The sequence below is a fragment of the Neoarius graeffei genome, chromosome 7 (genome assembly GCF_027579695.1).
Source record: "Neoarius graeffei isolate fNeoGra1 chromosome 7, fNeoGra1.pri, whole genome shotgun sequence".
Classification (NCBI taxonomy): Eukaryota; Metazoa; Chordata; class Actinopteri; order Siluriformes; family Ariidae; genus Neoarius; species Neoarius graeffei.
This window is the reverse complement of record NC_083575.1, coordinates 53,389,124-53,406,857: the sequence shown is the minus strand read 5'-3', so window position 1 is coordinate 53,406,857 and position 17,734 is coordinate 53,389,124. Positions and strand designations below refer to the sequence as shown.

Below are 17,734 nucleotides of genomic sequence, written 5' to 3'. Positions count from 1 at the left end.
TCGAACCAATACTGGTCACTAATTCAAATTCAAAAAGGCAAATCCAGACAAATGCAAATAACTCTGTTAGAAAATTCATAGCAAAATGAGTGTCCATGTAAAGTTTAAAATAATTTGAAGGGACCATCGTTATCTCCCTTGAGCTCAGAACACCTCCTGGTGGTTGCAAGAGGCATGGCAAAGATATTTATAAAGGCAGAAAGAAAGATATATCCACTTAAACTATTGTAGCATTTATTATTCCAGCATTTATTGTTACAAAACTTGTCACATCTACTGACACAAACATTTACAAAATCAATACATGCAGCCAGTAACCAATGCAAATCAAACTTCACATTGCTTTAAAAAAAACTTATGCTTTTATATTAAACCTCACTTATTTATTGTCTTAAGGTTAATTAAAAGGATTTCATGCCTGTGGCTACCATTCAAACCGAACTGTACAATATTATATCGTCAGTGCTTTTTCTTCAGTCTATTCCTCTCCATTTTTTTTTCTTTCCCAAATTTCAGCATCTTTTGACATGTTTTTGCATCAGATATCCTTCTTTTTTTTAGTTACAATTTAATCACCCCTCAGTGTTCCACTGGACTATTTAAAGAAAACATTAAAAACAATCTTCACCAGTCCTTATCTTTATTACACAAGTTGTTTCTTGCAACAAATAAATCAAGACTCATTCACTAGTGACACCCAGAAAATAAATGTGCTTATGTAAGGTAATTTAATAAACACAGACTTTTCTATCCAGTACATTTTTGTATGAATACTTTTGTCCCCGGGCGGCACGGTGGTGTAGTGGTTAGCGCTGTCGCCTCACAGCAAGAAGGTCCGGGTTCGAGCCCTGTGGCTGGCGAGGGCCTTTCTGTGCGGAGTTTGCATGTTCTCCCCGTGTCCGCATGGGTTTCCTCCGGGTGCTCCGGTTTCCCCCACAGTCCAAAGACATGCAGGTTAGGTTAACTGGTGACTCTAAATTGACCGTAGGTGTGAATGTGAGTGTGAATGGTTGTCTATGTGTCAGCCCTGTGATGACCTGGCGACTTGTCCAGGGTGTACCCCGCCTTTCGCCCGTAGTCAGCTGGGATAGGCTCCAGCTTGCCTGTGGCCCTGTAGAACAGGATAAAGCGGCTAGAGATAATGAGATGAGATGACTTTTGTCCCCCTAGTGTCTAGTATACAAACATGCAGAGAATAGAGCCAAGGTCCTCCTTGTTCTCCTGACCTTGAAATATCAGATAATAAAAGTTTACAGAGGTGTTTCTTCTTTCTCCTCAGATCAAAACGGCAAAATCAGAGGCTGAATTGCAGCAGTTGCGTCTGAGAAGCCTGCAGTACCTGGAGCGCTATATTTACCTCATCCTATTCAACAGCTACCTCCACTTGGAGAAGAAAGACTCCTGGAGACGACCATTCAGCCTGTGGATGAACCAGGTGACCGTGTAGACCAAAACACAGAGCTGACATGCACGTGGGATAATAAAATCGTTCTGATTAACAGTGAAACAACTTTTTGATTTTACTTTCAAAAAGATTAACCATTTGTTGTGTAGGTGTTTCAGGAGTCATAAAATTTTATTTTTTTCTTTGCAAAACACTGGCTTCAGAATTATTGGCACCCTCACCATTAGTGTTTGGTGAATAACAGCACTGAGCCTCTGACTATAATGTCTAACATACAGTAGTTGGAAACATTTTGTAAAGGGATATTTGTCCATTCCTCCATGCAGAACATTTCAAGCTCCTTTATATTCTCAGGTTTGCTTATGTAATAAACTGCCCACTCCAATTCACAGCTTTTCAATAGGTTTTAAATCCGGAGACTGAGATTGCCAATGCAAAATATTAATTTTGTGTCCTACAACCATTCCTGTTTCCATATTGATTTGGATGTATTATCTTGTGGAAAGATGCATCCATGGTCTGTTTTTAAGCTCTTGACAGAAGCAACCACATTTTGTAATTACTAGAATTTGTGATGCCATCACTATGTTCACATGAGCAGCTAAGGAAACGGACCCAAAGCTTCAATGATGCACCGCTGTATTTTACACTCGTATAGTTTCTTCTTGGGACTGTTGCATTCTCTTCTCTAACTGTTCCAAAAGTTTACCCTTATTCACTATGGGCATGATTGTGCACAATTTTATTTCCAATTTCTTCTTCTTATTTATTTTTTTTAGTATGACCTGACTTATGTAAGTAAAAAAGTAATAGGAGTAAAATGTAAAAATGTATTATATATATATTTTTTTTAAATAAAAGGGGCATATCCTAAAATGAACATTACAGTTTTAGCTGCATTAATTTGGGAAGCAGCTACACAACTGATGCAAGGAGCTTTGCTGTTTAAAATATGAATTAAGTAGTTAAGAAAAAGTCACATATCTCATGTCTTTGCATGATTTGGCAGGTGGCAGCACGAGCTGGTATCTATGGCATCCTCAACCAGCTGAGCTTCTTTGAGTTTGAGACACCTAAGAGTTGTCCACTGGCCAGACTACGCTACCGCTGGAGACTATATAGTGCTTATTCACTGCCGATCCGTGGAGAGATCATCTAACAGAATGCTAGATTTTCATAGAGGATTGAGCTATTTAACTAATCAGGACACTATTTGGGGTTTGATGAACTGTGGTTCAGTCAATTTTGGACTACTGATTAGAAAGCTAAGTGTGTAAATGCCAACACTACTAAAGTACCACTTGAGCAAGACCCTTATCCCTGTAACTGCTCAGCTCAAGTGTAGGTCACTTTGGATGAAAGCACCTATGGAATTAATAAATGTAAATGATGATTCACAACTCTGATTGATTATTCTTCAATAGATGAAACTGAATTAAACTTCTGAGGTTTTTCTGTTGTGGTGTCAAATTTCCCCCAAAGGTTTTGCCCCTTTTCTAAACTAAACCAACACAGGCTATGATGCACAACATCATAGACCTGGAGGCGAATGGGTTACAACAGCAGATGATCACGTCGGCTTCCATTCCTGTCAAGAACAGAAATCTGATGCTACAGTGGGCACAGCTTCACTGAAACTGGACAGCTGAAGATCGGAAAAGGACAAAGTGACGTTTTTTTCAATCTTCAGCTGTCCATTTTGCATACAGTTAGGTGTAAACTCTAGAAACATTTGTGTGTGAAAATCCCAGGAGATCAGCGGTCTGAAATGCTCAAACCAGCCTGTCTGGTACCAACAATCATGCCATGTTCAAAGTCACTGAGATCACATTTTTCCCCATTCTGATGTTTGATGTGAGCATTTTCTGAAGCTCTTGACCTGTATCTGCATATTTTTATTCATTGCACTGCGATCACATGATTGAATGTTTGAATAATTACATGAATGAACAAATGTACCAGTGTTCCTATGAAGTGGCTGGTACCTGTCTCATCTCATCTCATTATCTCTAGCCGCTTTATCCTGTTCTACAGGGTCGCAGGCAAGCTGGAGCCTATCCCAGCTGACTACGGGCGAAAGGCGGGGTACACCCTGGACAAGTCGCCAGGTCATCACAGGGCTGACACATAGACACAGACAACCATTCACACTCACATTCACACCTACGGTCAATTTAGAGTCACCAGTTAACCTAACCTGCATGTCTTTGGACTGTGGGGGAAACCGGAGCACCCGGAGGAAACCCACGCGGACACGGGGAGAACATGCAAACTCCACACAGAAAGGCCCTCGCCGGCCACGGGGCTCGAACCTGGACCTTCTTGCTGTGAGGCAACAGCGCTAACCACTACACCACCGTGCCGCCTGCTGGTACATGTATAGTTGTAATATGTATTGTAATATGTATAGTAATATAATATATTGTATATAGGGTTTTCTGTAAGTGACGTACTAGTTTTAGAACCTGGCAACACCAATGACTGTAAATTAAAAGAGAAAAAAAAACCAACATGGACACTCTAACAGCTCTAAAAAGTGAAGCAACCACAGGTCTAGCGCCCCCGCTGGCTGGCTGCAGTATAATGTGTAGCTCTGTCCATCCCCAAGTGTTTCAATGACAAAATGGCCTTATTTTCCATGTCACTTTTCTGGTCTAAACTCTTTCCATCCACAGAGTCTAATTTGAAACTTTTAGTTTTCCTGATACTGATATCTGCACATTTACCCAACCCCCCCGAAATGAGTTTTTAAAACATTATTCTACTATACTGTAAGAATAGTATACTGTAAGGCGTGGATAAACCTGGGAATGAAGAGATTGATTGACAGTGCTAGACCTTGGCATTGTGAAAAGGAGGCAGGCTTACCAAATGAGTAGATGTACCTGACTTTGACTCTCATCTCTACTGTGCAGACTTGGTTTATTACAGAGGCAGAAAGTCCCTACTGCACAAACTCTGGCTCTAAATTTTGCAACATGATGGAAAATCATGTTGCAAAATTTTGCAGCATTTTTAAAATTAGTGTCTGATGTTAGAAACAGGATATAAACTGATTTTCAGTTTGATGGATTGAATCAAGGTATCGATGCAGAAGAAGAAAAATGGTATATTACGGCATGAGCTCTGAAATTTTTACTCATTACCTGTAGCCTATGAAACATATTTTCAAAATGAAAATGTAACTGGTAAAAAGTTTTTTCCCCCAGTGTAACTGAATGAGTCCAAGTATTTTCCAAATGTAAGTAAAGTACAAATCCACTAAAATTATACAGAACTATAGGAAGCAATTGCTTAACTATTTTCCACCTGTGAGAGCTACAGCATATTACAGCAAACATTGAAAAGTAGTTTATTGATTTATTTTTTCTCGCTTATCTGAATTGTACCAGGCGTCATTTGGTATAGCTTTCTGCTTAGGCACAATTACAGTATTTTCTACCTATCATATTCAATGAATGAGAAACCAAATGCTCTTTATGAGCGGATGATTATGACGATGCAGGTCTTTTTTGTATTGTTATTTGGAGTTTGGGTTAAGTAGATTTCTACACATCTTTGAATTGTCCCTGTGGAGTGCTGTCTCTTCTCCTGAAAGAGTCCATTTTCGTTTGCTTCGATGAACAAGTTTACTTCTGTTTTGAATGTCAACTCGGGTAGATACCCTCTCTCTGAGGAGGAAAAAGAAAATGCAAATTAAAACACAAGACGAAAGCTTAGCTACCTCTATAAGCATAACAGCGAACCGTATTCTGTATTCTCAATACTGTACATCTTTAGTATTAGATACATGTACTGTATATCAGGTTTAATTCGTCTGTGAGCAATACTTTTATGATATAGTCATACAAGTCATGTGTGTCATATTCTTCGACTGATCAAGGTAATGCATAATGACAGTAATGTGTTACATGATCTCAAAGCTTGTATGATTAACATTGCATATATACGTACATTCTGAAACAATGCCCCAAAAATATCATTTCAATTAGTCTGGTTTTAAATCTAAGTACGTTTCTACCTGTAAAGCAGAGGCTCTCTGATAAGCTGCAGGCAGTACTGTACAGGCGTTTCATAGATGCTAACAGTGGTGACAAATCTGACAGAAGGGTCCATCTTTACCACAGTCTCAGCCGTAGTGCTCATGAGTGGAGCGTCCACTTCTGCCCTGGCACTGATAACTAGCGAGAACCTAAGAAAAGCACAAGATTTTCTTTTTAATTTCTTCATACATTCCCCAAGAAAGTTTCATCTATGGATGACGCTGACATTATAAGCCTTATTAACGCAAGACAAAGAATAGAAGTGACAAAGTAACACACACTCATTAACTTCATTTCATATTTGGATCGTATACAGATTTTTACATACTTGTTATTGACAGAAGCTTTTGACTCCTGACTGAATATACTGAATGCCAAATCAGCCGATACGTCAACAGAAAGACCTCCATGAAAAAGACCCTGAGCTTGTAGTCCAGACTGGAGAATTAGATTCTGATAGAGGTAAAGGTGCATAGGCTGTTTAAGTTTTGCTTTGAATGCTTTCTACTTTGGGATTTTCTTTGAATGCTTTAATATTCTGATCAGATATGATTTTATTTTCATCTCATAATTGTGGAATGTGTTATTACATACCTCAAAGAGTCAACATTGAGAGTACATGATGAATTAGGGATTAAAATATCAATTATCAGTGAATAAAGTACAACTGAAAAAAACATGCACGTGCCAACTTTTACCTGTCTGTGATCGAGAACAAGAATATTGCCGGAGATAATGTTGATCGGTCCGTCATCTGCCAAGAAGTACTTGCTCATCAAGTCTGAATAGCCCTGGAAGAAAACAACGGGCTGGAGCTGCACACCCAGAAACATGGCTGACATTCCTGCCATTAGCTCTTCTTCTTCTTCTGCTCCCTTAGTTGCTTCAGTCCCAAATAGAGAATCAAGACCACTTGTTTCTAGAGCAACCTGGGGCATACAAAATAATACAGAGCCCATAAAGTACAGTAAGGAGCCTCTAAAGGGCTGTATAAAAAAAAAAAATTAGAAATTTTCTCGTGCACATGAGAAACTACCTGAGAGAAATCTGAACTCCATAAAAGTGATGAAGCGTTTCTGACAAGAGAATGCCGGTACAGAGGGATGTATGCAAGAATGCGAAATGTAGATCTCATAAATCAACTAGGGCGGCACGGTGGTGTAGTGGTTAGCGCTGTCACCTCACAGCAAGAAGGTCCGGGTTCGAGCCCCGTGGCCAGCAAGGGCCTTTCTGTGCGGAGTTTGCATGTTCTCCCCGTGTCTGCGTGGGTTTCCTCCGGGTGCTCCGGTTTCCCCCACAGTCCAAAGACATGCAGGTTAGGTTAACTGGTGACTCTAAATTGACCGTAGGTGTGAATGTGAGTGTGAATGGTTGTCTGTGTCTATGTGTCAGCCCTGTGATGACCTGGCGACTTGTCCAGGGTGTACCCCGCCTTTCGCCCGTAGTCAGCTGGGATGGGCTCCAGCTTGCCTGCGACCCTGTAGAACAGGATAAAGCGGCTAGAGATAATGAGATGAGATGAGATAAATCGACTAACATACTGTATGTGCGCACCAGATACTTTCTTGTGCACACGAGAAACTTTAAAAAAAATTTTTATTTTTTTTACACACATGTCCTTTAGGGGCTCCATAATAGATGAGACACAACTATGAAGAACTAATATGCACTGTATATTTATGAAAACTAAAATTAAAGTTGTCATGGTGACCCAATGGTCTTTTTGGTCTATGTTACAATAATTTATTTCCATCAGCTAGAGAATATTACAGTTGGTTTTTATACCTGCAGTAAACGCAAGCTTCTCCCTCTGGTTTGGGCAAAGAAATGGCTGTTGCTTTGCTTTAGAACTCCGGCCTCAGAGAAGAGAAATTCAAAATCATATGATGCCACCATGTTTTTGCTCTCTGTGGAGCATTAAACATATTAAGATGAAAAATATCCTCATATCAGAAAGCGTATTCAGCACTCTTTTCACTCAGTTTAAATTATTTTATATAAAGTTGATTAGACTGCAACATTAGAAGTGATAATTTTGATAAAATATTTAATACCTGCCATCAGTCCAGCGTATGATGAGGAACAACCAAGTCGTGCAAGATGGAAATAATTATTCAGCTTTGGATCTTTCAACACATTAAGAATGACATTTCTAAAAAAGAGATAAAGATTTTGATATGCAGAGGAAGATCCTGATTGAATTTATATCAAAATCCCATCAGAGTAGGTGTGAATATCCTACACTTTTAAAAAACTGAGCACAAGGTATTGAAAAATCACTTAAGGCAATGCTTTGAAGAAAGAACCAAGAAGCCATTTTTATCTTCAAGGAAAAAGATCCCACCTGGCAGGAGAATCTGATCGTAACATGCTCCTGATTTTGGTGGTAAGAAATTTGGAGACTTCAGGCTTTTCCTCTGCAATTTTCAGGATTATCTCTCGAACATCTATGTCCAGAGGATCATACATAAGCAAGAGCTGAGCAGCATCCAGACGTACAGGCGCAGGAAAAGGCTTCTTTCTTTGGGCAAAAATGTCTCTGGCATGCTCCTTAACCTAATGAGAGAGTATAAACCAAAAGGTAATTATGCATGCAGTCTGTGCTCTGTGTACTCAGAGGTGGCATTGGATATACAGTCATTTTGTTTTCTCTTCAGTCTTTCAAAATCCACAAAAAATGTTTTATTTTACCTCTTTCGTGATATATTGAGATGGAAAGCCATGCAATGTTGAGAACACAATGCTTGACAGAGATTTGGAGTGATCAATATACTGGAGAAGGACAGGCACTGTCTCTGGAAGACGAGCACTTTTTAGGGCGAGCAAGTATGATTTTATCTCTCTTTCTTCAGTGGATGCACTCAGCCCTTTCAAAATAAGTCTCTTAGCATGTTCAACTTCCTTGGAAGTAAAATACAAAGTATATTTTCTTTAACATAGATCGCTTAATTTCTTCCATCCATAGAAATTAGAATGCTAAGTGTCTTACTAAAAATGTAGGAAAATACGCTGAATCAAATGAGAAATGCAACACTTTAAAAAGGGGGAATTTTTTTATTGAATTGTAGAGTTTCATTGTTATTTTTGCAAAGATATGGATTGTTTGTGGGTTTGAAAGAAACAAAACAATTTGCGGGCGGCACGGTGATGAAGTGGTTAGCGCTGTTGCCTCACAGCAAGAAGGTTCTGGGTTCGAGCCCAGTGGCCGACGGGAGCTCTTCTATGTGGAGTTTACATGTTCTCATGTCTGCGTGGGTTTCCTCCGGGTGCTCCAGTTTCCCCCACAGTCCAAAGACATGCTAATTGGTGGCTCTAAATTGACCGTAGGTGTGAATGGTTGTTTGTCTCCATGTGTCAGCCCTGCAATGATCTAGTGACTTGCCCAGGGTGTACCCTGCCTCTCGCCCATAGTCAGCTGGGATAGGCTCCAGCTTACCTGTGACCCTGCACAGGATAAGCGGTTACGGATAATGGATGGATGGAAAAGAATTTGCTTACATCTGCTCAGTAATGAGTAAAGTCTCATACAAGATAATACACCCAACAGACAGGTGGCGCCAGTCAAAACACTGCCTGAGTGAGCAGTATCATCAGTATGTTAATGTTGGGGAAAATAAAAGGCCAACCCAAATCCTTCAGCTTTGTCACACATCACACTGCCACAGATGCCACAAGTTGACAGGGAGAGGGCAAGTCTCATGTGCACACAGTTTCTGGAAGCTGAAAACATCCCTGTTCTTTAGTGGCCTCAATAGTCACCAGATATGTCCCTTAATGAGCATCTGCGGGATGTCCTGAACCTTTGGGTACGTCAGCATGTTCCTAGGAATATCCATGACATCTCTTGTGGAGAGATAGTCTGCCTGCTGCCCAGCTCATAATGCACCCGACCTTGGTGTCTGTCCTTGCAGGTGGTGCGCCCACATGGCGGTAGCTCCATGTAATTTCTTCAGGCTGTGCCCAGCCGGGCCACATGGGCCAAGGCCTGGCCACCAGACACTCGCCGGTGAGTTCCCCTCCCAGGTCTGGCTCCAGGAGGAGGCCCTGGTTTCCCGCTCCTGGGCGAGGTGCTGCAGCTCCTTTTTTGCCATTTCACTGGGGTCTTGAATTGCTCTTTATCTGACCCCTCCCCTGGAACCAATTTGCCTTAGGAGACCCTACCAGGGGCTAATGCCCCTGACAAGACAGCTCCCATTATCACCAGGACACCCAAACCCCTCCACTACATTAAGGTGGCGATTCTTCGGAGGGCGAGGAGAGATAGGATGAGGAGCTTGGACATCCGGAGGGATCTCGGAGTAGAGCCACTGCTCCTTCATGTCAAAAGGAGTCAGCTGAGGTGGTTCGGGCATTTGATTAGGATGCCTCTTGGGTGCCTTCCTTTGGAGGTTTTCCAGGCACGTTCAACTGGGAGGAGACCTTGGGGTAAACCCAGAACACACTGGAGAGATTATATATCTCATCTGGCCTTGGGATCCCCCAGGAGGAACTGGAAAGCATTGCTGGGGAAAGGGATGCCTGGAATACCCTGCTTAGCCTGCTGCCACCGCGATCCGACCTCGGATAAGCGGAAGAAAATGGATGGATGGTTCTATTGTGGAGGAATGGGACAACATTCCACAAGCCTCAATCAATAATCTCATTCACTCTATACTTAGGAGATGCACTGCACTACAGAATGCAAATGGTGGTTACACACGCTACTGAAAGTGTAACTTTAAACACTGATCCCCTCTGTTTATCACTGGTATTCCACTCGACATTTGTTGATGAAAATGTCTGTATTTTGTTGCACATTGGTGATTTCATATACATGAATTTTTTGTGAAAATTTTTACTCCTTAGGTGTTGCATTTACATTTTTGTTCAGTGTATTCAAACAAAAATATCAAAACAAATGGAAGAAAACATTATCTTATATGTTACCTGAAGGTGACACAGATCTACAGTACACATTTTCCTGATTACTGTCCCAAGAACAATGAGAGCCATTTCATGCGTCTCCCACCTTGCAGATGTGTGTGTAAGGATGCGCTAGAGGACAAACGTTAAACTGTATAATGAACTAAACAGTTCCTAATTATAACTCAAGAGTAAATACAGTTAAAAATAGCCTTTCACTCACAGTGATGATATTAATTAAATGAGTGGATGGCTGAGAAGAGAATGCACAGGCATAGAGGAATTTCTCCAGCAGCGATGATGTCTTTGGATTTGTGATGTTGATAAAAGAAACAACGGCCTCCAGTGAAGAGGGTGTGGAAGCTGCAGCAGCTGCTTCGATCAGTATAGGACTAAAGAAATAATAATAATAATAATTATTATTATTAGAAGAAGAGGAGGAGGAAGTCAACAATTCTGATGGCACAGAAACAAGCATAATTTACATACTTTATACTTACACAAATTTGGCATGAGACTGTTTGAAAATATTTGTAATTTTATCCATTTCCAGATTTTGCAGGGATTCTACCAGCTGCAGAAACATGGCCACTGATGCTGACTGAGTGTGCAACCCTTTTGCTTTCAAATGATTTAGGATTTTGGGAACCTAAAAGAAAATTCCAGCAAAAAGTGAACTGGTTTTCTGCATTTTTAGATTTTTTTTTTTATACTTCCTTGAGAAACTTGAGGTCCATTATATACACCTAGATAATAAGCCCTGATTAAACCACACTTTTCAGGATCATAACAGTACACCGGCATTCTTAAGAATGTATGTGTGTTTTGAGGGTATAAATTAATTCGGCATTACTATTTGAGAAATCATTGTAACTTACTGAATGCCTGTTGGTGGCAGGTTGTCTAACAGCAGGTATTGCATGGATAGTGTGATTCACATAGCCTGCCTTGAGAGAACTGAGCACGTCCTGCAGTGCTTCCTGTGCCTCATTAGGACCAGAGTGTGTTGATAAAAGTTGCAGAAACTGCCTAAAGACAATTGCACAGATTTCACTACATTCAGTCTCATTCAGTTTCAATCATGAGGTAAGCTTATAAAATAAATGTGGTTTGCTGAAATGCAATATACTTTTAAATATCATCTGGTTCAACCAAACAATCATGCAGCATACCTTGAAGAAATATGGATTCCAACTGTAGGATGTTCATCTAAAACCAGTGAGCGTAATTCCTCTGAAATGACTAATTTTATGTGGCTACCATCCATGGTGTACACTGTTTCAGAACTCCCACCTGAACTCACCCTAAAGAACTAAAGTTACAGAACAAACATATCTCTTAGAATTTAATAAATCAAAGTTTCATTGCCTCTCTAATGCTAGGGTGCATGTGCTCTTAATAGGATATTATGTATATCGTGTAGTAATAATATTAGTTTTGTGGTATTCAACTCAGCTGTTAAAGCTAGACTGCCTTTCAGATTTTTCAAGTGTAGGCCATAAAAAGAATTTTCTCTGACACCCAATTATTTTTGTTTAGTGGACCAAAAGCTACTGAATTCAAATCACAGACTTCCAATTTTATTAGTTTTTTTAAAATAGAAAAATTAATGAATTTAGGGCCATGTGGCCCTAAATCCTCTGCTATTTTTCTTGCGTCACCATGACGCAATTCAAGATACTACGTCATGCATCACATGGTGACCTTTCCCCGTTCACGCAAGGCATTGTGGGATACAAATTTGAAACAGGAGAGAAAAATGGAGGACGTGAATGAAACGTGAAAGACCGACTACAGTAATGGAAAACGAGAAGAAAAAATGTTATGTTGCGAAGGAAAGGAAACGCAGGACCAAACTAATAAATATCGGTGGTCAGCGAGCACCTCGGTGTGATCAGCTGCTCGTTTAGCGACAAAATGATGTGACTGTCAGTGCACGGTCAAGGTAAACCTGTAGATGGCAGTAATGCAACACTGGATGTCAGCTGCTGTCAAACCCAAAAGAAGAAGGTAAACCTGCGCATGCGCACATGGACTTCTTCTGTCTGCTTGACTGCATGAAGCAAGCGATTTCATGGACATTATTTGCTCAGGAATCCCTTCAAATTAAATAACTTCCCAGCCACAGAATGGCCTGGGGTTTTTTTTAGACATTGCAGAAATAAACATATCACAATGACCAAATTTCAGAGGGAACTAAATTTCACCGATTTTATGAAATCGAAAGGCCGTCTAGCTTTAACAGTTATATTTGCAGCAGACACAATTGTGTAGAAAATTCAGGCGAACTGGAAAGCTGCAGAGTTATTTGTTTTGAGGTTCAATATTTATGTTACTGACTGCCCAAAGAAAAAGCTTGCATAACTATTAGTCTAGGTGCTGTGTTCTTTGAGTAGCATACTACTAACATTGTTACACAGTGCAAAGTAAGACTCCATCATACATTATACACAATCGGTTGACATGACAGTTCCAACCTCTTCTGACTACAGAATATGTAATATTCATACCTGGTTAGCAAACATCATATCATCAGTCATTCTCTTTTCACAGTTTTCGTGATGTTTGACTTTGATGATATCATCCCCCGACATGTGGTATGAGACCTGGCACTGCCCCGTTATGTCATCCTGCAATGAAATGTGCCATAAGCCAAAAATATTTGTATTAAATGGATATCATGCTTCTATGATTCAGTAAAACGGAATAGTATAACTATAGTAAGGTAATTAACTATAACATAGTTATTAACTATAATATGTAAAATGCTAAAATAAAAGTTATGCTGAAAAAGTGAAAAGCATTATTTTAAAATTTTGGGATAAGAAAAAAAATTCCGCTTACTTCCATAATGATTCCAGACTGAGCTTGAATTTGGAGCAGCAACGCCAACCCTTTCTTGAAATTCAAGCTGACCGTGTTGTCCAAAGAAACATCAAAAACTCCTTTAATCTAAATATATGCCAGAGGTGTTATTGGACATTTTATTTAAGTTTAGCAAAGATATTTCATGACAAATTGGAGAGCCTTATATTTTACAGTAGGTCCTGTAGTAAATGACTATGGAGTCTGATATTCAAATTAGTTTTAGAAATGCAATGCCAGAGAAACAGGAAGAGATAAATTAAAGAGATAATCAAATACAATTCATGCCAGATGTTGAACATTTTAAAACCAGTATAGAAAAAAATGTCAATACTTTAAAAAAATTGTGTTTGAAAAAACAAAACAAAACATTGAAATAAAACTATTTTTTTTCGCGGTCCGGTTTCCATCAAATCCTGCGCTCTGATTGGCTGGCAAGCGGGTCCGTATCCTACGATACGGACCCCAGTTACGGACCCCTGACGACTTGCTCGTTCACAATAACAACAAACATCATAGCAATTTTTGTCAACATTTATTTTCGCATTTCTCAGGAGAATAGCATTAATTTTACATCGTGGATAGCGATAATGACAGTGTTCACAGCGAAAGCGAGTTTTACTACCCTGAGGAAGAAGAAATAAAAGAAAACATTTCAGAAGAAAGGTAAAAACCTCTAACTGTTGCTAACACCAAGCAAAAACATGGCTGAATCCTGAATGACTCAATTTTGTATAAATAGGGGACTACATAGGCGGCAAAATGTAGTTTTTTCCTGCCATGGAAGTGCACTTGTATACCGAGGAGGAAGCAATTTGCATTACAGCCGTGAATGAGGATTCAAAATGGCGACTCGCCTCGGTTTTCCCTTTCGGGCACTCTTGTTTTCTGTTAGAATTTGGTAAAGAAAAAAATAAATATATTATTTACCAGCTTAAGGTCAGTCCATATGGTGAAATACCGTGACCTCGGCCTTGAATACTGACCTCAGCCCAGAGGGCCTTGGTCAGTACTTTCAAGATCTCGGTCACGGTATTTCACAATACGGACCTCCCAGCTGGTAAATAACATATATATAATTTCCCTGTGGGTTGAGATCAAACTATAGCCTATTGAATATGTTATTCTTTTTATATATTCATTTTTACTTATTTTCATGATTGCCAAGAATTCTTGAGGGCACTGTATATTTCCACATTAAACATAGAAGCTAACCTAGTTCAGTATGGTAAAGACCATCTAATGTCATTAAATGAATAGGAACTGCTTCAGTAAACGTTTCTCATTCTTTATTCCTTATCATTGTCAAGATCAATATTAAAATCGTTTATTATGAATGACATCTGTGTAGTTTCTGCATTGACTCTACAGGTGAATAATCTCATCTACAAATAGCTATACTGACTGCCAGTTTTTGTTGTTGGCTTTTTTATTTTCAATTCCAACTACGTTGGATCTAACAGATAAGTTGTACTGGTTTCTTCTGCTTGGTTTGAATCAATATCTTCAGCAACACTGCATGTGACAGGGCATCTGTGCTCTAATTGAGTTTTCAGAAGAATAAACATACCTTTCCTGAGTGGATATGTACAAGAAATGGTTCATTAAAATGTTCAGAGCCACTCGCCATGTCACCAAGGACCAAGGGTTTGCTGGTGGAGTCACTCGAATTGGGAGTAAGTTTTAGATCTTGAATCTGCAGAAAAAGTGTACAATTTATATATATATATAAAATCCAATTTACAAGATCCTTGCAGGTGAAAATAAATTCATGTAGACATGCAATATTAGAAACATTAAAGATTACATGCCTTAAAAATAAAATCCCCTAAAGCTTAAAAGTTCTTTATTTCTAATATAAAACTTACTTGTAAGTGCAGAAGCTGCTCTTGGTTGCTGTTCCTCCATAGTGAATGGATATGTATGGTTGCTAGCATAGTAAATGCAGTAACTTCTCCAAAATCCACCGAGATGGGAGCCACCATCATAGACGTTCTGTACTCATACTCATACAGAACCCCCGAATCGAAGTGGAGGCCTGTACTGAGCACAACTGAAACACCAGCATTGCTTATACTCACAGTGAAATACAAAATGTGGTAACTAACTCATAAAGTAATTCTCAAATGCATAAGCAGGGTGAAAATACAGAAATCAGTATTGCACGACAGTATCAAAATTAGAAAGAGCTGTATTTCAGTAGTGCCTCAGCTGTTAGAAATTCCACATTAGAAACTTCATTAATCAAATAGAAGACAATAAACACTGAGAAGTACTTGAAGGAGCATTAAATCCCTGATGAAAAATCATTCGCATTAATAAAATCTTTTTACCTAGAACATTGTCCCTAATTCCAATAAGAAAAAGGAAGCAAAATGTCAAATAAGCGGATGGCTTCATGTTTCTGGACTGGAGCAGCAAGAGTACTTTGGCAGGTTTACTCGGTCAATCTGACAAAGAACAGTGTCAACAAAAATGCTTTACCAGTGAAAACAGAGATGATGCAATATAGAAACTGAACATCTGCCAAACAGAGACTCATACTATATGATTTGTACTCTGCCTTAAATACTTGTAATGAATTGATCCATGTCAACATGCACCTCTTCAAAAACTAATTTCATTCAGTAACATCAGTTTCTTCTCTATATAGCAATAAATAAAGATGATCATTGTATTACGTGGCACAGAGGTGAAGTGGATAGTAATGCCACGTCACAGCTCAAGGGTCCTCAGCTCCATCCTGAGCTCAGGTTATTGTCTGTGAGGAGTTTCTTATGTTCTCCTCATGCTCAGGTGGGATTCCTCCTCCTACAGTACCAGTCAAAAGTTTGGACACACCGACTCGTTTATAGGTTTTTCTGTATTTTGACTATTTTCTGCAAAGTAGAACAATACTGAAGACATCAAAACTATGAAGTAACATATGGAACATGTATGTAATTATGTGGTAAACAAAAAAGTATTAAAAAACAAAATATGCTTCATATTTTAGATTCGGCGGCACGGTGGTGTAGTGGTTAGCGCTGTCGCCTCACAGCAAGAAGGTCCGGGTTTGAGCCCCGTGGCCGGCGAGGGCCTTTCTGTGCGGAGTTTGCATGTTCTCCCCGTGTCCGTGTGGGTTTCCTCTGGGTGCTCCGGTTTCCCCCACAGTCCAAAGACATGCAGGTTAGGTTAACTGGTGACTCTAAATTGACCGTAGGTGTGAATGTGAGTGTGAATGGTTGTCTGTGTCTATGTGTCAGCCCTGTGATGACCTGGCGACTTGTCCAGGGTGTACCCCGCCTTTCGCCCGTAGTCAGCTGGGATAGGCTCCAGCTTGCCTGCGACCCTGTAGAAGGATAAAGCGGCTAGAGATAATGAGATGAGATGAGATGTTTTGCACACTATTGGCATTATCTTAACCAGCTTCATGAGCTAGTCACCTGGGATGCTTTTCAGTTAATACAGTGGTGTTTGAAAGTTTGTAAACCCTTGAGAATTTTCTATATTTCTGCATAAATATGACCTAAAACATCATCAGATTTTCACACAAGTCCTAAAAGTAGATAAAGAGAACCCAGTTAAACAAGTGAGACAAAAATATTATACTTGGTCATTTATTTATTGAGGAAAATGATCCAATATTACATATCTGTGAGTGGCAAAAGTATGTGAAACTCTAGGATTAGCATTTAATTTGAAGTAGAAATTTCGAGTCAGGTGTTTTCAATCAGTGGGATGACAATCAGGTGTGAGTGGGCACCCTGTTTTATTTAAAGAACAGGGATCTATCAAAGTCTGAGCTTCACAACACATGTTTGTGGAAGTGTATCATGGCACGAACAAAGGAGATTTCTGAGTACCTCAGAAAAAGCATTGTTGATGCTCATCAGGCTGGAAAAGGTTACAAAACCATCTCTAGAGAGTTTGGACTCCACCAATCCACAGTCAGATAGATTGTGTACAAATGGAGGAAATTCAAGACCATTGTTACCCTCCCCAGGAGTGGTCGACCAACAAAGATCACTCCAAGAGCAAGGCGTGTAATAGTCGGCGAGGTCACAAAGGACCCCAGGGTAACTTCTAAGCAACTGAAGGCCTCTCTCACATTGGCTAATGTTAATGTTCATGAGTCCACCATCAGGAGAACACTGAACAACAATGATGTACATAGCAGGGTTGCAAGGAGAAAGCCACTGCTCTCCAAAAAGAACATTGCTGCTCATCTGCAGTTTGTAAAGATCACATGGACAAGCCAGAAGGCTATTGGAAAAATTTTTGTGGATGGATGAGACCAAAATAGAACTTTTTGGTTTAAATGAGAAGCGTTATGTTTGGAGAAAGGAAAATACTGCATTCCAGCATAAGACCCTTATCCCACCTGTGAAACATGGTGGTGGTAGTATCATGGTTTGGGCCTGTTTTGCTGCATCTGGGCCAGGATGGCTTGCCATCATTGATGGAACAATGAATTCTGAATTATACCAGCGAATTCTAAAGGAAAATGTCAGGACATCTGTCCATGAACTGAATCTCA

The 17,734-nt window shown here is 39.8% G+C and overlaps 2 protein-coding genes across 4 annotated transcripts in view; one reads left to right on the top strand and one right to left on the bottom strand.

Annotated features, from left to right (window-relative positions):
* Positions 1-2,805, top strand: part of pald1b (phosphatase domain containing paladin 1b) — a 34,027-nt gene extending 31,222 nt beyond the window's left edge. For all 3 annotated transcript variants that reach the window (XM_060925967.1, XM_060925968.1, XM_060925966.1), the window contains exons 19-20: positions 1,280-1,435; positions 2,415-2,805. In XM_060925967.1, coding sequence (XP_060781950.1) covers positions 1,280-1,435; positions 2,415-2,564 — 306 coding nt within the window. In that variant the 3' untranslated portion in view covers positions 2,565-2,805. The remainder of the gene's footprint in view (positions 1-1,279; positions 1,436-2,414) is intronic.
* A 1,759-nt stretch (positions 2,806-4,564) lies between these two features.
* LOC132888673 (microsomal triglyceride transfer protein large subunit-like) lies at positions 4,565-15,615 on the bottom strand. Its single transcript, XM_060924735.1, has 18 exons — positions 15,545-15,615; positions 15,084-15,270; positions 14,786-14,911; positions 13,195-13,302; positions 12,861-12,980; positions 11,523-11,662; positions 11,229-11,379; positions 10,851-10,999; positions 10,574-10,742; positions 10,375-10,482; positions 8,140-8,349; positions 7,793-8,004; positions 7,503-7,600; positions 7,234-7,355; positions 6,147-6,377; positions 5,777-5,901; positions 5,427-5,597; positions 4,565-5,076 (listed from the first exon to the last, which is right to left on the bottom strand). The coding sequence occupies exons 1-18, from the start codon at positions 15,613-15,615 to the stop codon at positions 4,926-4,928; spliced, it is 2,649 nt and encodes an 882-aa protein (XP_060780718.1). The 3' UTR covers positions 4,565-4,925.
* Between the last annotated feature and the right edge of the window lie 2,119 nt (positions 15,616-17,734).